This window comes from Guillardia theta, assembly GCF_000315625.1.
Source record: "Guillardia theta CCMP2712 unplaced genomic scaffold GUITHscaffold_12, whole genome shotgun sequence".
Taxonomy (NCBI): domain Eukaryota; class Cryptophyceae; order Pyrenomonadales; family Geminigeraceae; genus Guillardia; species Guillardia theta.
In genome coordinates, this window is record NW_005434662.1 from 185,364 (window position 1) to 206,621 (window position 21,258).

Sequence of the window (21,258 nt, forward strand, 5' to 3'; positions counted from 1 at the left end):
GCCGGGTCAATCTGGCCCGGGCCGGCTGAGTGGTCAGCCGCACTACTCAGATGAGTCTGCCGGGCCGGGACTTTCCAGAGGACCGTCGGGCTCACAGTCGTCACGCCGTTGAATCGGGCGAGTTCAACTGGTGCCACCGTCGGTGACGACCGGGGGCCTCGGACTCGGGTCCCGGCGAAGTCACGGCGCGGCAAACCGTGAACTTTGCGTTCAGGCAGTACATTACAAATTACATTTCCGAAGTTCATATACTTCACTGAGCGGCTGAGTCGGCCTACGATACCCTACACTGTTCTGCTTCAGAGCTCGGCTCGACAGTTTCTGATGTTGAATCGTTCTCTTCGAGATGTTCTTCAGGAATCGCCGAATCGGACGTGATCAACTCTTCATCTTCGTCAACTTCCTCACCAATGGTTCCTCGCTGAGAAGGATGTCAGAGTTGGAATCTTGCAACGCACATTCAAGTTACCGCGGCAAAGTCAGTGTCAATGGCTTTGCAATGAGCGATGGCGTATCTGAGCTTGTCTCTCAACACCTGTCGAGGCACGTCAAATACTTGCACTCTCCTTCTCCTCAGTTCAGCTTCTCTTTCACACAATCCTCTGCTCTTTTCTTCTTCAGACCTGCATAGAGCTGTATCTCGGGATATCAAGGGCATTGAAGCAGGTATGGCTAGACGGCAAGTGTCCGTCCCCATGGCTCGCCTTTGAACGCAATAAGAACGGCGACCTCAAGTTCAACTGCTCTCTGTCTCACCTGAGTTCGAACCTCCAGCTGCAGCCCACTTGTATCTCTTGGTAGCCTCTCGCGCCCCCAGACAAAACCAAGAAACTGCTTGCGCTCCTCGTTGCTGAACTCCTCTAAGGTGCTCCAGATCCATCCCATGACCGTCTCCGCATCAGAGGCGTCGAGCTTGTTCTTGACGATCGACTTGAGGATGTCAAGATCGACTGTGACCTGTAGAGCGGGTCAGTCGGTCCAGCCGTCAACCAGCTCTACACTGACCTCTCCGCAGACTCGGACCATGAGCTCCCGATACGTCAGGAGCGGCAGCATCAGCAAGGGAACGTTCTGCCCAAGTCCCTGAAGTTCTCCGTCAGTCAAATCCAACGAGACTCTTTCACCGACCTCTCTCATCGCGTCGATCGCCTTGTCAAACTCCTGCAACCTGAACGAAGTTGCCTCCTTTGCATACTGCTCTCTCTCCGAGTACAGCACGGGCCGGGTGGAGCCGCCCTTCACTAGCTCGAACACTTTCCCTGAGATCGAGCGTACGGTCCACACGAGCCCGACATAGTTGAAGCTCGAGTCCTCCAGCGTTGAGTTGTTAGCTGCACTGCCGCCAACTACAGCAGCAACGGGGCTGAACCCGAGCTCTGCACTAGAGTCAGATCAGGTACAGGCTCCTACCAAAGTTACCCGTCCAAGTGTCAGCACAAGGGTGCGTCCGAATCGCTTCTATGGCACGCACGAATCTTTCGTCCACACCGGAGAGATCCTGGACAGAGACCTGGACTAGCATGTCACAGGACCGCAATGCTCCCCTCTCGGAGCATACCGGCTCTTGTAGGAAACGACGCCATATGAGGGGCGGGAAGTCCAGACCAAGCGGATTGTTCGTTCGAATCCCAGCCCCCATGATCTTGCCGATGAAGGTGTACTGACGCATCGGCACCGCTGAGGTGCACGTGGGGTTGGGAACGAATGTGTCCCTGTGAAACCCGATGTTGAACCGGCCGTTGGGAGAAGGGATGAAGAGCTGTTGCGAGGAAAGTTAGGGTCGCAAGAGATTCAGTGATGTCATACCGGAGTAGCAGGGCTCTGCAGATCGGCGGCAAGTTCTCTTATAGATTCTCGGAACAAACCACCATAATCGTCACCACCTTCTCCGACGAATGAAACTTGCCATGCCATCATTCCTTTGCCTTTGCTCTTTGCTCTAAGTAGAGGCAAGTCCTCCAGCGCTGCAAACAATTGGCCGAAAACAGTACCTTTGGTGTCTTGCAACCCTGATTTCTTCCTGTGCTGTGCGGCAGCGCCTCGGTACAAAGTGACTGATGGGATTTCTTCTCTACGATCCTGAGTGAGACGAATCGCCGCATCCCACAAGTGAGTCTTTGTTGCTTCAAACAGTCTGCCTTTGATACGCACTAGGCGACCAGCAGCTGAGTCAGGGTCATACGCCGTCCGTAGGTCCACGAGTGGCAGGGAGACAGCTACCAAGGACTCCAACTTCTTCAACACGACAAACCTTGCCCGCACAGCTGAGACAGAGCGGATTCCACCCAAGGAGTTGGATTGCGATCGCTGAAACCTGACATAATCACGCATCTCCTTCTCCCCGTATTCACTTCCGTCGTCAGAAACGTTCTCGGACGCATGCGGCATGGCTTCGGCCTCGCCTCGAACTTGTACCGCACGCTGAACCTCAGGCTCTTCAGGTTCTCTCGCTTCCACTCCAGCTTCTGCGGGTTCGGCAGCCTCTACTTGTGGAGAGCTGGACGCCGGCACAAACTCTTCCTCCATGGTCTCAACTGGACTCGGTTGAGGCGCAGATTCTGGTCCATTCGTACCATTGTTCTCGTCAGCCAGTATGATGTGTGCTTCGGAGTCGCCGACGATGGAGGACGACCGGATGTTCCGGGGGTGTTTCCGGCGTTCAGATGCTTTCTCGTTCAAGAACTCCACTAGCTGCTCATCCAGCTCACTGGGCCAGTTGGGGTTGTCGTAACCGCCGTCTACGTACATGTCGATCATGGCGATCCGCTCCTCTCCCGCACTGGCGCTGGCACTTCCTCCTGCGATGCTCAGCTCACCTCCTGCTGCTCCACCGACCGCAAAGTGAACGACGGATGGGAGTCCCTCCACGATCCTCTCGAGCATCTTGCTGCTCCACTTGCCTTGTCCTGTGGCAGTGTCGGTGGTCCACTTGGAGATCGAGAACTGCAGAGTCCTCCGAGTCATGTCCACGTGTACTCCAACCCTGTCACCTCGTTTGAACTTGCAAAGCCCATGCCCCCCCTTCCAGTCCCCGTCGACCTTGAGGGTTCCCTCTCCAGCGAAGAAGCCATATCCTCCACGACGATGTCCAAGATACGTCTCCAAGTCCACATCGGGAGTGGCGATGCCCACAAGACACTGATCACGTCCGTGCACATCGAACTCCATCACATGAACGCCTTCCGGAGGGACAGGAGCAGTTATCAGCGCGGTAGCCATACCAGAGAACTCTACTTTCGTACGGTTTGCGTCCAAGGTCGCGTGAGAGCCGCATCTTGCTGGATCAAACAAGGCCTCGATAGACTGTACGGTGTTCACCGATCCACAGATCGTGGCACATGGAGAACAAGGTTCGCTGCTTCTAGGCTCGATTTCTGAGGTGAACCATCGTGGTAAAGCGGCATTCTTGATCAATGTGTCGACCACCTGAAAGCACTTGATGTATCTGTCGAGCCACTTAGGGATGTCGAGGCGAGAACCGATAGGTGTGGACGCATGGATATCTTTGATCCTCCTGACGAGAAGCTCCTTTGGAACTTTGTCTTCGCTTGCAGAATCCGCTTCAGCACTCTGAATACAGTACTTGGTCTTCAAGTGAGCGAAAACCTTCCCCACCTCCTCTTCATTCAAGCAGTGATCGTACACCAAAACTTCTGCAATGTCGCCACGACATTTGTTGCTTCCACGTCGAGACCCCATGAGGTGGAGATGCTCGAGGGGAGCCGTCTCAGCTTGGAGGGCCACTACTTGCCAAGTGCCATCAAACAGGCCAGTCATCCCCTCCTTCTCATCGACCACTTGCGCTGTTTCATGGGATCCGGACAACCGCCAGACCTTACTCCAGGCCGAGCCCACAGCAGAAGAGTAACTCGTCGTGGCCATCAGAAATGCGCCCTCCACGAAGTCTGTGGCTTCGTTGGTGGCGGAAGGGAACCGCTGAGAACTCTCGCTCTCGCTCGCGCTCCCGTTTGAAGGCGACTGGGTGTTGCGAGTATTGGCTGTTTCTTCTGCAGCGTTTTCAGTGGCAGCACCAGACTGGGTGCTCGACTCTTCACAAGTCGGCTGTCGCCGGCTGGCGGGAGAAAATGAGCCAGCACTGGTACGGAGAGAGTCCGGAACCGGGGATGAAGCTGCTGTCTGACTACTGCTGGTGTTGCCGGCTGAAGAGTTCGATGTAGCCATGATTGGATTGCAACGCCTCGAGGAGTTTCTCTGCGAACCATTCCTATCCGCTGGATGCACCGTGGCAGTCGACGATGCCGTAGAACGCGAAGGTGTCCATGCACGTTGTGGCGTGCTGGTGGACGGCGCAGCTGACGATGATGTCGTAGAAGCCGCTGGATTGCTGCTTCGCGTCGTGGAATTTGTTGCTTCTTTGAGAACCAAGTCAGATAGGGCAAAAGGAAAAATTTCAGGATTTACCTGCAGTTCTAGCGGGCGTGCCTGAACCTCTCGGGTTTGTCGGGTTGGCAAACGAGGTATTGGTGCGATTAGAAGAAGCTGAGTCGCTCATGGTGTTTGTGGTATTCAGCGATCTACTCTCCCATGGCAACAGCCTGGTTGGTCCAACATCCATGATGCACTGAACGTCATGTCTGAGATGCGGCGGCACACCGAGAGCTTCTGATCCAAGACGCAGCACCAGAAAAATGGTTCCCACCCTGCCAACACAAACATACAGTCAGAAGGACGGGAACAACCATTCAAGGCTCAACAACCTGCAGGGGCTTCGTGTGCGCAACACGGAATTTCCATCCAAATGAAGGTAAGGGAATCCACACCTGCCGTCATTCTTGCACCGTGCATCAGAGGGCAGCCAGTTGTCATGACGCCAGCTTTCGGGTAGAGGGTTGTAACCGTGAGAGGCCACAGCCTGGATGGTATGATACATTCGTTGGCTGGTTTGCGAACCAGACTCGGTGCTCAGCTGCGTTTCTCGAACATCGTCCCAGCGAAATCGGCAGGCAGCATCCCAACAAGCTTGACAGAGGTCAAAGTCGCAACCTTGTCCGGTAGAGCGATAACGTGCTCCCTGTCATGATGTCACGTCAAGAAATTCTAGCTTGACAGCAAGTCAACTATCTACCTGACCCTGCGAAGTGCAACCATCGCATCGCCACTCTGTTGCTCGAGTGGTTCGTTCGATCGGATAGAGATGAATTCCTCGAAGAACTTGGGGGCCATCAACACTCGGCATCCCATGTCCAGCTTCCACGCAGAGCACCAACCCTTGGATGGACAAAGGTACACAGTTCGCCCCGTGCTTCTGCAAGACCTGAATGACTCCTTTCAAGTCAGGCTTCTGGAACGCAGTGTGCTGAGAGTCGTCGGAAGCCGAGGAAGACTGTGCCTGGGTCGCCAGGTCAAGAGCAGTCTTTCCAGCACTGTTGCGATGTCTGCAGTCCGCTCCAAGTTGCAGGAGAACCTCAACTGTGGATTTCATTCCACGCGAAGCTGCCCACGCGAGCGGCTGATTCTCACTTCCATCTATGCTGTGCAAGTCTGCATGCTTAGAGAACAAAAGCTTGACCAAATCATCCCGCCCAGCATAAACTGCGTAGTGAATTGCGTAGTGTGGCACGGGAAACGACGAGACAAGACGCTCGGTACAGGGCTGAGATCGTCGTCAGGAGGGTGTAAATGAATCATTTGACAACTTACCGCGTCAGCACGAGCACCTCGGCAGAGACACCAGCGCACTTGTTCCTCGTTCCCTTCAAGAACAGCCTTGCAAAGTGCAGTTCCAGGAGGTCCATCTACAGCTTCAATCGCTCTGATCAACTCCTTGCGAGACATGGAAGAGAGATCTATCGAAGTCCCTTGGTCGAGCACAGCAACCACCTCCACAAGGGCCTGAGATGCCAAGTCAGAAGCAGCTCAACTCCTCAGACCCAACGATCATACCTGAAGCCCCGGAGAGAACTGTGCCCTTTGAGACCCGACCTACCGCAAGAAGGTTAAGGGGATCAGACATGCAACCGCAAAGTGTCACACCTGCGGTAACTCTACGGCATGTTGGTGGATTGCTGCCTCCCGAAGCACTCGAACGATGGAAAGCGCTGATTCCGACAATCCCTGAGAGTCTCTCCTCAGGCCGCGAGCCGCGGAAGCGATGCTTCTAAGAAGTCCCGGTCGTGAAGAACCTGCAGCACAACAATCAATGCAACGGGTTCACTTTGGCCTGCTCGTGCACACCTGCAACATGCTCAATGGCCACGAGACCAGCTTCAATCAGATTCTTGATCTCTCGTTGCAAGTCGTCTGAGTTCAGTTTGCACTTCCAGAGTAGTCCGCTGCTGGGAGATGACAACGCATTCATCAACCAGCAAATGAAATCGAAGTCAGCAACTCCTGCACTGATACCATCTTCTCCGTTTGTTTTCAGGCCCTCTGGAGTCAACGAAAGCGTTTCCACCCCATCTTCTTGACTGTCACCGCTCTGTAAAGATGAAAAGAATCGAAACACTAGCCGATTTGTTGCTGGGCCTTTGACATCGATAGTGAACTTGGACGCTCTTGGGATGTCCATCGCTTCCCATGGAGAAGATGACTGAAACAAGTGTTTTCCTCTCGATGATATGATTTTGAGCCTTCCAGAATCAGTCGAGTTTGGTTGAGCAGAGCAGAATTCTTTGTCAAACATCACTTTGATACTGCTATCACCCATGTCAGGGTTGTCAGCGTATAGTGTGACATCATGCTTTCCTCTGAGATTCTGAGAGTATGCAGGAACAGATTCAAAAAGGAACGACGGGACAGAGATGGCCCTCATCTCAGCATCGAGAGGTTGGATGTAAATTCTAAAGCCCCATTCTCCATGGCCGCCATCGCTCTCGAATATTACCACAAGGCTGTTTCCTTGAATATCAGGAGGCGGAGCCCAGTTTCCTGCACCAGAAGGGCCATGGTAACACGCCAACTGCTGTTTCAGTTGAGCATCGGAATACAAAGTGAGCTTGTCCCGGTCTCGCTTGGAACAACACCGAGGATCCAGCGAGACTCTCAATGCAGAGGCCCCATGAGCTCGCAGTCTTATCGCCAGATGAGTGTTGGGCGCATACCCGTGTCTGCTCTCAAGGCTGATACGCATCACCTTCAAGGACGAGCTCGGGGCAGCAGTCGGAGTAACCGGCGGTGGAGTCAACTGAGTTGCTCTGTCCTTCTCAGTGTTCACTTTGTTGGACAACGAAGTTAGTAGCCAGCTGCAATGCTTTGAAAGCCCCAGGACCTTGCTCACATTCGGTCGCTCCTCGTCGGATGCAGTCAGGGCATTGTCCAAAACTTTGCGCATGCTCTGTCTCCAAGACTGCGAAGACAAGTCTGGCTTGACCGTTCGAAACAAACGACGTAAAATTGTCGCGAGATTCTCTACAGTCAATGGCAGTGATCCAGTAGGAGCTGCATGTAGTATCGTCAATAATGCCAAACGAGCGTAATAAATTGCAATGGCATCTTCAGTCGTCGCTATTTCAGTAAGCAGTCGAGGAGTCCGGTAGCGGCTCATCTTCTTGCTCCAGGTATGTGATGGCGGCTTCGACTTGTCAGGCTCACGACGACTTGTTGGAAGCAGTAGATGCTCTTCAGTTGCCGCATTGGCAAACATGCAGGCAACCATGTCCTCCACCCTTCGTTCTTCATCATCTCCCTCGTTCTCCTGAATTACTCTTGACTGTGATGTCCACGTCAGGAGCTGGCTCTGTGACTTGGCTTCAACTGGCTCAGTATCTATCGTCTCGATCGAACTCTCAACAGCTGATTTTCCACCCCAAGACAAGGCGAGCCGGGGAACACTCAGGGAACCAACAATGCTCCTTGGAAGAGATAGGGTGTGGAGATGCGCATCAGGTCCAAGGCGTTGGCACAAGAATGATGACTTGGACAACAAGTCGTCCAGCGCTAAGACCAAGGGAGCATTGACATCCTGCGAGGCGAGCAGAAGCAAGATGTCTCTGAGTGGCTCTCCCTGTTCGAGGAGGAGGATTTCCATGCACAAAGGGATTTGTAAGAACAAGTAAGCGGCACGAACAAGCCGTGAGTGCAACACACGGAGCCCATGCGGACGTGCTGGCTCTGATGGATCTGGTTGTGAGATGACTGTCAAAACTTGTAAAAGCGACGGAAACAATTCACATGCGACATCCGACAATTGACTTCGCTGTGCAATGCCTTCTGCCAGCAAAACTGCAGGCAGCGCAGTCGGAACTGGCGAGGGCAGGATGTGATTGACGGGCGGAGAAGACTGATTGTTCCCAGCATCTTTGCATCCCGCCAGCATAGTCCAATTCGTTGACAATAAGACAGGTCCCTTGTCAGTCAATTTGCCTAGCCTAACAAACCATGGAATGTCTGTTGGAATGGTAGTACTGCCAGATCCCATGTCTGCTTCTGAACTGGAGATGTTTTCTCCTTTCATGAGTTGTAGGAGGTGCTCCAGGCTCTGAGCAAGGATGACTCCACCTACATTGCCTCCATTCCTTCCGATACTGCCTCTTCTACTCTTCTTGATCAAGTCGAACATCAGGTACCTCGAGGATCCCATCTGCGGGCGACCAGGCGTGGAAAGAGGCCTTAGCCATACGTACACCCCGGAGACTGTGGGCTTTGAAGAATCATTCTCTTTCCCAGAGACCTCAACATCAAACGACTCAATATGAAAAGATGATGACTGAGATGTGTCGTTTCCGAGGCCACTGAGATTCAGTAGCATTCTCATAGGCTCCGGAGCACTTGCAGAAAATAATACCACACGAGGCTTACACCCACTCGTAGGCCGGAAAAATTCGTGGCCTTGGAGGGCTGTAGCCTCATAATCGTTGCTAGAGCTCCACCAAACCTCCATGAAGTCATATTTCACAAACGTGTCTTTTTGCTTCGGGCTGTACATGTCGAGGAGATACGTCAATGACTCTTTAATCGAAGGCTGCATGATTGGCATCCATGCTGGTGTTGCAATCAAATCCACGGCAACCTTGCAAAGAAGAGAATGTAAATCCGGAAGAGGAGAAAGGTGAGTAGGCGACAATGGCTCCATCGATGCACAAATCTCTGATGTGTGCGACAAAGTATCCAAAATTGCGTGAATCACATCCTCTTGAAGCTCCTCATCTAAAGATAAGGTTCCCTCCATGTTGGCCCAAGAAACACAAAGCTTGTGGAGCAGAGTGGTGGCACGAATCCTTGTTGCTTCACCAAAGACAGGTAGCTGCATCAGTTTGGTCAACATACGAATCCACTCTCGACTTTGTACTGGGTTGATACCAACCACCCTGGCTTTGCTTGTGGCATATGCTGTCGACAAAAGATCGCGCAGAACTTGCCCAGTATTTCCAACATCCAGGCCTGGCCTCTTAGTAGGAGCAAAGTGGCCGGTTAAGAATATTCCTCTCACTTTGCAGTCACACCCGCCATTGTTTTCACGGATGTTCACTTGAACAATGCGATGCATCAAGTTGACCTTGTCAAGGAGAACACATCTCTGATTCCCTGTGGGTGTCAGGTTGCAAGTTCTGATCTTCTTCAAATTGGACGCTACTTCTCCAACAAATACGTCTACTAGACTTGGACAATAATTGCCATCACTGGCGCTGACTTGAATCGAAAGGCCAGTGATTACCGCGTCGGGTTCTACATGCAATCGAATCCAATGCTGGCCCGATCTGCCATCTGATTGCCAGAAAGTATCGTTCCTTCCATCAGTTAGAAACTTCTTTGCGCTTTTGCCGGTTGACACTTCCACACGTTTGAATATGCAGGCCTCTTCCATTTCGCCCCGTCCAATAACATTTGGATCTCCAAACATAAATCCTCGGACAGAAATCCCCCGTAAACGGACATTCGGACCGTTGCTTGTTAGGCACAAGCGCACGACATTCAAGTTTTCATCAGACCCCTGCAGCACAACAACTTCGTTTGGACCCTGATTCAGTTCACGTGGGTCAACTTCAACGACCTGAATAGCACGCAAACAACCCTCATTTTCCCCTGCAAGTATTCGAATTTCTCGGGGCATCATTGCACCGTCATCAGGATGTATGTAAACGCCCATGCGAGAGAGACAGACTTCATTTCTAGCAACAATTTGCACCCAATGTTCACCATCGGTTCCGCTGGTCCAAGATGAGGTCATATCTGGCAACAGTAAGTTTGGAACCTGGTCCCCGGAGCTTGAAGCAGTCACTGATTCCACGCATCTACTTCCAACAACAGCGGCCCTTCCACAGTCAAGAAGCACTGCAGGACTGTTCAGCTCGACTCGTGCTGAGAGCTGTTGCATTGCCGCAAGCAGAGTGCCCCACAAGCTGCGTTGGGCTTCACATATTTGTCCATTTGTGAGGTTCGTCATGTTGTCAGAAATCTGAAGAAGTAGGATACGTAGCAGTCTCCACACCGACTCCCTAGCGACAAGCTGCTTCATCTCCGCATCTGAGGGCGAAGATCTGCTAGACAAAGACGAATAAAAATCGCCTTCTCCGAGGGAATCGTAGGTTGTTTTCTCATCCTCGCCGGGCAAGTTGCTTGCCTCCGACATGTCTCTATTCGCGATCGATTCCTGTAGAGCTTCACAGGCAGCACATTGTGAACCACCTGATGGGCCACAAACCGAGTCTTGCGATCCCGAACCCCGTGAATTTCCTTGTCGTTGTCCGCAGTAGTAAAGGTGAGTGAATCCTCGATCTGTTCCCAGTCTCACAGAGTTTCCAGCAGCGTTCACAAGTCCATGAATCGCACTAGTCAGCGATGGAGGTGGCGGTGCTTCAAAAATGAAAACACTTTCTCCTTCACTATGCAAGGCAACCGATGCATAAAGAGGTAGCAGGAGGACACTAGCGCACTGTTCTCGCCCTGCTAATTCACCGTTGCGTGTCCAGTAGACACTCGCAACACGCTTTCCGTCCTCTGAAAGCTCAATACCACACCCCACAATATCGCCTTGACCACATTTGTCTCCAAATCGAGAACCCTGACACAAACAACATATCAAAATGCACTATGCTCAGAAATTGGAAGTATTCACCTGGCCACGTTGAAAAAACAATTTTCCATCGTCCATGTGATAGGCGATCGAGCCATTTCGCCAACCCGGCATTTGATCCAGTGGGTAGTCGCGGTGAGCAACCCCAACAGCAATGGCGCAGTCCTTTCCCCTGTCCAAAACCTATCGCAAGCCCAAAATAAGCTTTTCACACTTCAAAGGATTGGATTCACTTACTTGCACTTCAAAATACGAGTTTTCCTTCGTGAGCGGCTTCGCAGCTTGGACTACACCAATTTGATTGGTGCCCGTGAAAACCACAGCACGGCCCTCAAATCTGATAAAATTTGTGTTGACTCTGCTGAAATAGGACGGTTCTACTGGAATCCTATGTGTACGGTGCAGTGTCAAAGTTCCTGAATTCGGTCCTCTTGTCCATTTCCCCTGCATAGTTCTTCCTGCGACTTCGACCGCACATGTTGTACGTCGTCCCCCGGAGTGCGAAGATTCAAATTCAACGGTTTTAGGGTCTTGCATAATTCCTTCGATCGTGAAAGCTCCGTGTGAATCTATACCAGCCCCTCTCAATACACCCTGGTGTACTGCCAACCTTAACGACATCTCTTTGGCTGTAGAGAGATGGCCTGGCCGATTTTGTCGATCCGCAGAGTTTGTTCGTTTGTCACTTACTCCAAACCACAAGCTGCCAACAGGAGAATTCATTCTCCTTATTGTGATACCGCCTGAGCATTGCATCGTTGGACCAGAAAAGCAAGAGTCGGAATTGTTAATAGTTGTTGAGAGGTGCAAGGAAGCACCATTAGTATCTACAAACTCTCGGAGCACGTTGGGCAGACCAATCATATTCAAGTACGTAAGATCCGGCGCTTCGTACAACATAACCAGCGAACTGCCAAGCACAGTCAGAGAAACTATGCAGAATAGAAACATTTTGGGAAAGAGGTGAAAACAAGATCGAGAGGTATAAAAACGAAGAACTCAGAAGGTATAGCCCTTACCTTGCTGCAAATCCCTTCAATTGACAACTGGAGGAAGGATCCTTCAAAATATCCACTAAAAGTCGGCAGACTTTGTTAAATAGTGCCCGGACTCTTCCAATCTTCAAAGCACTGCCGGCTGAAATATCACTCAAGTAATGGCGAACGCTCCAATTCGAGTTGAAAAGAGCTTGTAAGATTTCAGCGCGAACCACACGGACTTTCAAGTGCTCCAGCATTTCTGCAAGAAACCGCAAACCATTCTCAATCTCGTTGGCTCTGCAGGAACAAAAGTCAATAAACTTTTTGGTGTGAAAAGTACATCTTGCCTTTCATCTCGTCCGACAAGGACTGGTTCCATAGATCCGGGTACAAACTGATCAAGTTTGTTCAGAATAGAATGAATAAGAGCCTCTCACATCAGATACCTCTGACAGAAGGAACTTCGATACTAAATCAATGATATTGTCCTCCCGCTGTTTTACTCTTTGCTTGACTCTCCAGTACGCACGATGAACCCTGATAAGAGGGATGACGTAGCTCCAACCGCTCTGCTGCTCTGTCTCTGCTTTGCCACCGGACATGTCTTCTGTTAATTCTTCACTGGATGAACTAGGAGCTGAAACATCGATGGATGTACCAGCATCATGTGAATTTGAGATTTCACTATCTTTGTTTGCGAGGCTTGAGGCCCCGTTACTACCAATGATCCTCAGAGCAGCCTGTTGCCACTTCTTGGTTGGAGACACATCAGTCTGATCATCATGATTCAAATTCATCTCCTCTGCGTGTGCCAATGATTCTGAGCATGCCTGTCCTACTTGCCTTTTTCCCAGCGCTGGGACAAATCGTAGAAGGCACTCTGCCCTTTCCATAACTGGAAGGCATAATGCGTCATAATTCAGCACACTGTTGGTAGCAGCAGCTGGTGACTCTTTGTTCTCACTATCCACATTCCTTTCTGGATCGGCCAACTGCTGATCTCGCTGTTGCATCAAAGACCGGCGCAGATTACCGGCAGCCATTGCTATCTTTCTGAGAACTGCTACGTGCTCTTCCTCATCCATATTGACGTTTCCATCTGCGTCGATATTCTGTTTCACGAGGCTGAGCAAGCCAACATGATGCAACATAGCCAAAGCAGCGGAACTCTCCACTTTGTCCAGGATCGGGCTTTGACGCAGAGGATGCGGTCGTCCTGGAAGCCTCAGTGGTTTGTCAACAAAATCCTTCGTGACATTCTCGAGCTCAAGATCTTCCAGGCGTCCTCCACGCAAAAGGTCTGACGTAATCCATTTCTTGCAAGTTGTCTCAATTTCACTGCCCTGTAAGCCAGATACCATAGCTCCAGACAGCTGTGCACTTACACAAGCAGTCAGCCGCAAAATTTCCATCATCCAATGAGCGTCCGCATCACGCGGAACACTGACACTGCATACGAACGCTTTCCACCCATATTTGCCGTTCGCAAGAGAATTCACAGGACCCTTCGCCACCAAGGAATCGTTCACAGTTTCAGATCGAGAACTGGCATCTACGTGATCAAACCGTATATTGGGGTCGACAGTTAAGAGCGGAAATGATGGGAAAGGCAGAAGAGGGCAACTCTTCAGTTGATCCTTGAACATCTCTGATGAGGTAATAGACGTGTCCATAGATTGTAGAAATTCTGCAGCCTCGTTCACCTGTTTCGACGAAGAATCATTTTCACCAGTAAACACCTGAAGATGACCTCCAAGTGTGAGGGCAACGCATGATGAAGGCTTTAAGCAACTCTCTGGATCAAAAGAAATCTGTGAAACAATGGTTGTATCCGGCAGTGCAAGTGGTGAAGAAGTTTCATTTGAATTGCAAGGGTGAACGACATGTGCTTCGATGCACTCAACTGAAAATGAAGGCGCAAAATAACCTGTCACAATAGCCTTATACGCAACTTGCTCACTTTCGCTTGATTCAGCAGAAAATTTGAAAAAGTCGCGAGGGGAAAAATTGAAGACGGCTGTTTCGCCTGGCACAATGATCGGAAGGATCGAGTTCTCGCTTCCTTCATAAGAACCCATGAGTCTACCAGCAAGCACATGACCAAGCCCATCTTCGATTGTCAGTTGCCCGGATGAGCCGAGTTTGCAGGCCGAGATATCAAGTTCAACTAGAAGATATGATGCACCTTGTATTGCAACAACCTCTCGGTCCACTTTGTCGGCTGCATTTTCCCCTCTGCTTTCCTCGTTGCTATTCAAATTAGCGTTGACGATTTGCTGTTTGATGACTTGCTGCGTGGAGAGCCTTTGTATTGCAAGCTCGTGTTGTCGGCGAAGGTCTGCAGGTGTTACAGGGTCCAACGCATTCAATACAACTCCCGGTAGCTTTGGGGACAGTGAATCAAGGCCAGCAAGCAAGCTGTTCAGACATGCAAGGATCTTCTCATGCGGAGGCATTGAACTAATTCCTGCCAAAATTTCTGGAAGGAACTTATACACCGCGGATTGTTCCAGAATCATGACAGCAACATTGCAATCTCCTCTTTCGACTTCGATGAAGCGCTTTGTCAGATCGATGACATGCACAACATGCTGCAAAGCCGAAACTGCCATTTGAGAACAAAGTGCAAGGGCCTTGGAATCCTCACTTGCTAACAAATTACTCCAATGAACATGTTGTAACCTCCATGCGACTTGCAGCACCTCTCCGCATGCTGTGGGAATTACTTCATTCGTCCTTGGAGGATCTTTTGGGTCCCTCCCACTATTCAGAGACGTCTTCAGGTAATGCATCGTAGAGTTAAGAAGACACTCAAAAAACCGTAAACAAGCACTGTCGTGCACAGAAATCTCTTTCTTTGACCCAGCATCGGCATCCTATTCAACATATCAATATAGAAAGGATAGAGAATAGACGAACTTACCGTTTGAATAGAATTATCCAATTGAAGTACACGCCAAATTACGGGCGGTTTTGCTATGTATGAAAGCAGCATCACAAGAAATTGTTCTTCCGTTTGACTTGCTTTCTCCTCGCAGTGCTTTGGAAGCATGATTTCAAGAAGGCCAACCAATTCTACCGGATCACTGAACAAAACGGGAGTTCCAGCACGTAGAGCAGCAACAGCTTCTTCTTGAATGCTGGTGTAAGCTATCTGCCCTTCAGCACTCGTCTTGGCACTTCCAGCAACAAGTTTGAGCAACAAAGCCCTAAGAGAAGCCAAAAGATCTGGTTCTAATTCTGACATGTTCGGATGTCGTTGAATCTGACGAAGATTTAAAGCCAACAATCGGACAAGCGCAAGAAGCACGTAACAACTCCAAACATTGCAATCTTCGGCATCTTTGAGGTGATCAATAATGGACGAATGGCTGGATATGAGAGAATGCAACTGCCGTAAAGTGCGAGGACTTGCATCAACACTGCACGGTGCCAGGACAGCATTACTTGACTTCAGTCGTTTAGCAGCATGCTCAAGTTGAGCAAGTATTATCACGCTGTACAAGACTCCACAGGTTGGATCCTTCCCCACCTCCTGCTCTGCTGCTTCTGCAATCAATCTCGCATCTTGAGCATCACCACTGATCTTAAGACTCTTGTGGAAGACATTCCCTTCGTCTTTGTTACTATCATCAGGCGAAACGACTCTGTCGTTCTCAGATCCTTGCTGCGTACTTGGAGTCAAGTCATTGGAGGATTCGTTCTGACTGTCATTTTGTCTCGGCATTGTACTTGCATTGTTAGCTCCCTGTTTGCTTCCAAGAGATTCTGAAAAAAGGGAGCGCAGCTTTGGATCTGAGATTGAGTCAATGTTACCAAGCCTCCTGAGGGTTGGAAACACGGAAGCATCAAGAATAACATTGTGCTCCTGCACGATCAGAAGAATTAGTTTCAAAAAAGAAAAGAACGTCATGTCACCATTAAATGAACCATGATCGAAAGGGTGAAACTCAACAAGCCCCTCGCGACTGCTAGTTCCAGAAGCACCATGGCTGCAATTTGCCTCTCCTGAAGATGGTTCACTTCGCATTGAAGTCAACAGAATGCATGAATACCTGCTGGTCTGCTTCTACATCCGATGTAGAGATACTCTTCAAAAAGTCAGCTGCAGAACACAGCGCTTCTTCCTTCAGCCCAGATGCCTAATGGCAAACTTAACACCAGACAAACAACTGTGAGAGATAATACTAACCTCACAGTAAAATGATAGGGGGGGTAAAGATTGTAACGCACTCAATGCAGAACGCAATAGACGTGCACGAATAATCTTGTTCTCCTCTTTGAGCAAAATCGCGAAGATCAATTCAAGTCCAGTACGAACCGCTATGTCAATCATAGGGGACCGCGGCTGAGTTTCAGAGACTTCTAATGCCAGCTTTGGATCTTGAGTCTTCATGGTAATAACAACATCTCTGGCCCCGATACTAACGAATGGACGTAGCGATGCTGTAATCCCCGTTGCTTGACATAATCGGACATCATTTTTGTAGAATGTTACCACCTTGTCATTCATATCGACTTCAACCCCTGAGAAAAAATCAGTTTCAGTTCATCAATACAGAACATCGGCTCACTTATATTGTCTCCTGTACGAAATCCACCGTAACAACCCTGAGATGCAGAGAACACACGAAACGAGCCATCGCCCGCTCTCAGCACTATATTTCTAGCATTGTAATTATCGTTTAGGTCCACATTGTCGTATGCAACTCCAATGTAGACGTAGTCTGTTTGACATTTGTTGATATGAAATGTGAAAGAATGATTTCCAGACGTATACAACTGAGCTCCAAGTACACCTCCCCATTCGTTACCATTGCTTCTCGTTACAGTGGTGTTGTTGTTAGAAAGGACAATATCTCGCCCGCAACGTGTTTCATCCCATTTGGCTTCAGTGCTAACGCTGAAGCAACCATCTTGCCATACGACCTGAAAATGAAAAACACATCATATTCCAAACGAAATTGAGCATAGAGTCAACGCATACCTGCTCACTGGTCAGCTTCAGGAGCCTTCGACCATTCGTAGATAGATTGTTAATTCTCCTTCGTAGAGCATAGAGCCCTTGCGAGGCAGGAACGCTTTTTCTATTCCTGGTAAGCTCTGCTATCATGTCCAGAAGGACACGATTCTGGCTTGTTGCAACAACTTCAGTCATGGAGTTCATTGTTAGAAAGGAGCTATAGCCGATCCATGCTATTCCTTCCTAGGAACAACCATTTCCTGCCAAAGGAACGATGTGAGAACCTTCAACCTTGAAAACGCAAATCTAAACCACAAAATAATTTTTAAAAAAGAGCAGGCAGCAATGTCCATTGCACATTCTCTAGTGCACATTCACTAAGAGCATACTGCACTGAAATTCCTCCGTTCATAACCTCTCGCAATGAGATTGCACTACAATTATTGTACATAACTCAAACACGTGTGTGCCCTGCCCCCTCCTCAAACCTAATCCGACTTCTGAAGAGTTAATTACGAAAAGATGAGCCCCACTCAGTACATACTTGAACAGGTCGGAAATATATCACAACAACTTGGCAGCAATCTTGTCCAACACAGCAGGAAATGAAATGCAGCGGTCACCAAAAACTACCCAAGGCCTCTCTATACCTCACAAGAGACTGCGTGGCAGTGTGTCCGCAATTTCAAGACTAATACACACCAATCAAGCCTCTTGCTACTCATCTCTGAAATAGAGAGGGATCAAAGGAATTGCATCCTCCAAGATACTCTTCAGTCCAAAACCTTCAAAACAAGAAAATCTTCAGGCTGCCATTCTCTCAAATACTTCCTCGAGCTCATGATCGATATCGCTTCGCCTTTCATTGCCAGCCATACCTGCGCAAGCAGCTGCCAGCCTGTCACCCTACCCCCCCCTCTTGAGACTCAAGATACCACCCACCTGACCATTGAGGCTCGACAACACTACCCTTCGAATGGGTACCTGCCCCTTCTCCGCACACACCCCTTCTTTCCATTGATTGGACCCACCCTTCAATCAGAATTGATACAAGGCAACTGAGCTGGACCCTTCCCTGGAATTTAGTACCCCGATCATTCTGTACCCTACCCAACCAAACACAACACCGTTACGAACCGTTATCAACCCTCGAGTGTTCCACTACCCTTCTCTACCCCTCCGATAGGACCCTACCCAATTTCACCCCTTCTTGAACCTTTTCCGTCCCACAACCCACCCTACACCAATTTGACCCCCTTGTATTTTCAAACCAGGATTTTAGCCTCAAAAAGATCCTTCCAATAGAGACACTAGTCTGCTACCCCTGCAGAGGTGATGGAATAGCAATGAGGATGGGTGGGGTATATCACCCCACCCATACTTTCGTCTGACACTCCTATATGCAAATACCCAACAACAGGGATAGTCGGTGCTAAATTGAGAAAGTGAGACTATTACAAGGACGGGTGGTAGGTACCAGGGGTGGGGCTCTCGGTAACCAAAGTGGCAGTGACCAGACCCCTACCGTACCATCCACCCTACTCTCGGCCTGTTCCCCCACTTGCAGTTCAGTTACAGATTTCTAATGATTTGTAACCGTATGCCAGTGCCGGGCCGGCCCGGCGGCCCGGCCGGCGCTCAGTGTGCCATTATGGCACTGCCAGGCTGGCAGCCGCAGTGAGCGTCCAGCGGCTGTCCGACGAGGGCCCTCTCAGTTGACTCAGTGGATCATCAGATCAGTGGCACCGTACATGGGCGCGGCCAGGCCCGTCCCGATTCCGCCCGGCGATCTGGCACCGCCAGCATTACAACAAAGCCTGGCAATCAGTAATCCCGAAGGCTGAGAACATGCCGCCGAGCTTCGAATACAGCTCCCTTCCAGAGACCTCAGGAACTGCTCCAGGGAAAGGCTACTATCTTAAGTGCAACATGTGTTCAAGTTATCTTTCAATCAAGACGTATATCTCTGCACGTTATTCAAAGACATTGTAGACGATCCAGGGAGAAACGTGAGATCAGTCACTCCGGGAGGATCTGCCCCTTTCACAAGCGTTCTGGTTAGGACGAACCACTACATTTGTTTTGAGATCACGGAGGCTCCGGAGAAACTATTCGAAAAGATCTCTCAGCTTAGTCGAGTATCTCATGTTCTCAAGAGCGATTTCATTGGAAAGGAGGCGCAGATCGCCGCGGCAGGGATATTTTTGAATGGAGACAAGGCCGTCTTCGACTTTTCTTGTGAAAAAGTACAAGAATTTCTTGTCAAAGCAGCCGAGGACGACAAACTTGGTAAGCTGTTCAACTGGGAAGTCCCTATCTTCTTGATTCATACTCCATATCGGAACTTGTTCACCGCAATCGAGGAAGTGAATCAAACTTGAACTTGAAGGAAAGTATTGAGGCAATGAGATCCGAGATCAAGGAAAGGGATCAGAAAATCAGATCCGAGATTAAAAATGTATCATCTGAGATCAATCAGAGTTTGAGCACTAAACTCGATCAGATTATCGATCTCATGGCCCGCTAATAAAGCCAACCGGAGAGGCTTGAATACACTGAATGTCAAACCGTCGAGTCCTTTTCTCCAATATCGATATCATTTGTCATCACCATCCGAGTCCATCGTTCATGTAGCATCCGGCCGCCAAGCGCGGATTCGGGGGGATAGAGCTCCACTGTCACGGTAGCTGCCATGAGCCCGGAGAAGAGCTGCCTGAACCTGGGATAAGTGCGCCCGCCGCTCAAGATTAGGGAGGAAAGTCTGCATCAACTGTGCACTGGAAAAGGAGGTCCGCCCGCGAGGTGGAAGAGAGCTGGAGATGGAATCGAATTGTGCAAGCGTGCTTCATCCAGGTCACTGAGGTCCATATCTGGTCCATAAGGTCCATATATTGCGGCATGCCACCGGCGATCAACCAGGGCCTGATGCAGCTAGATCCGGCTCGTCCGCTTGACAGAGGGTCCCTGCGTGCAGACCTTGTTATTCTCGACCGTATGAAGCTGGCTGTGGCGATGTAATAAGCTGATATGCTAACCCCTGCTTGAGGTGTGAAGCCGCGAGTCTCGATATCAACGATCTCTTCAAAGCATCCCTCGTCTGGAAAGGGCGCCGAGCGTCCTAGTACGGTCGTGCTCCGACTCGCTGTTGCGCTTGGTGGCACGTCCAGAATTCTACTCATTGTGTCTCTCAGTGTGCTCAGTTCAAACAGACCAACCTTAGATTACGATAAAAAAAGGAAGTAGAGAAAGTTCACAGTTTGCTATGCCTGAACCTCCGAGTCTAGAACCAGTGACGTCCTCAGTCAATCGGCCTTACATAGCCGCGGGGAATGAGTTTGAACAGAAATCTCGCCATTGAGAGTTTGAAAGGTCCATGAAGAACAACCACGTTGGCGAGGTGGTCTCACACTGATGTCAGATCCAACCAGATGCTATACGAAGGCTTGGCCGGATGCTACATGACTTGCATGCGGCATGATTCATCCGAAAGTAGGTTAGTGTCAAGCTACTGAATGACATGATTCTGAAAACCGATAGTTCCAATTTGACGAACCTAATGGAAGATTTCAACGAGCATCTGTTTCAGGCTTTGGCATCGACTGCGAATCAAGATAAACTCAATCAATGCTTCAATCTGTATCGTTTGTCTTTTCCCCTCTACTCTCCTTCTGAATCCGATGATCGTTTGTCCTATCCCCTCCACTCTCCTTCTCCCTTGTCATTCCCTGTTCATTCCGTCCCCTTCCACAAAGCACTAAGGGAGGGAGAATGGGAGAAAACGAAGCGCCAAAAGAGTCAAGGGTCTGGGAATTCCCAGATTATTTCATTAGTCCAACCTAATCGCACGATTCTCGAAAATTTCATCATAAGTTTAATTACAGCCCGATCGACGTTCAAGCTAGGCTTGGAAACGAGTGTAACATACAGCGGACCTTCAAGATAGATAGTGCCCCTTGCAGGTCCTAAATGATAAGGATTCGCTTTGAGAGGGATGTGCAGCTCTCTCTGAAACAAAGCAGTCTTCAACAATTCTGCATCTATGCACCAAGTGAATTGTTTCCCACTGTCCGATCCTGTACACGTAACAAGCTTGTCATCAATTGGGACCTTTTGCAACAAGGCAAGTATGCAGTTGAATACAGGAATATGAATGTCGAAGTCAAGCCCCCTTGCTTTCCTTGAATTTCAATTAACAGCTCCACGAGCATTGAGCCATCGCTTTAGAGTGTCTCTGATTATCCCAAGCTCTGTAGAGGTTTTGAAATAATCGATCGTATTTCCTGGTTGTCCAAAATATGAGTGCAGCATATCAGCTGTCAGACGAAATTTTTGGAAGAAACCCA

General features: G+C 49.7%; 2 protein-coding genes across 2 annotated transcripts; both read right to left on the minus strand.

Annotated features, from left to right (window-relative positions):
- Nucleotides 1-206: 206 nt before the first annotated feature.
- GUITHDRAFT_92713 (hypothetical protein) lies at nt 207-2,763 on the minus strand. Its single transcript, XM_005838006.1, has 9 exons — nt 1,807-2,763; nt 1,559-1,759; nt 1,420-1,510; nt 1,129-1,376; nt 1,006-1,083; nt 757-957; nt 624-704; nt 470-535; nt 207-421 (listed from the first exon to the last, which is right to left on the minus strand). Exons 1-9 carry the CDS (start codon nt 2,755-2,757, stop codon nt 275-277), a joined length of 2,064 nt encoding a protein of 687 aa, XP_005838063.1. The 5' UTR covers nt 2,758-2,763; the 3' UTR covers nt 207-274.
- A 2,160-nt stretch (nt 2,764-4,923) lies between these two features.
- Nucleotides 4,924-17,119, minus strand: GUITHDRAFT_103005 (hypothetical protein; the record flags this gene model as incomplete). Its single annotated transcript, XM_005838007.1, has 20 exons — nt 4,924-5,032; nt 5,087-5,229; nt 5,276-5,614; nt 5,662-5,853; nt 5,905-5,943; nt 5,995-6,143; nt 6,196-10,549; nt 10,621-10,674; nt 10,855-10,960; nt 11,015-11,144; nt 11,791-11,882; nt 11,992-12,249; nt 12,293-12,346; nt 12,406-14,828; nt 14,876-15,820; nt 15,871-15,960; nt 16,008-16,094; nt 16,274-16,479; nt 16,527-16,881; nt 16,940-17,119. 20 exons carry the CDS (start codon nt 17,117-17,119, stop codon nt 4,924-4,926), a joined length of 10,305 nt encoding a protein of 3,434 aa, XP_005838064.1.
- Between the last annotated feature and the right edge of the window lie 4,139 nt (nt 17,120-21,258).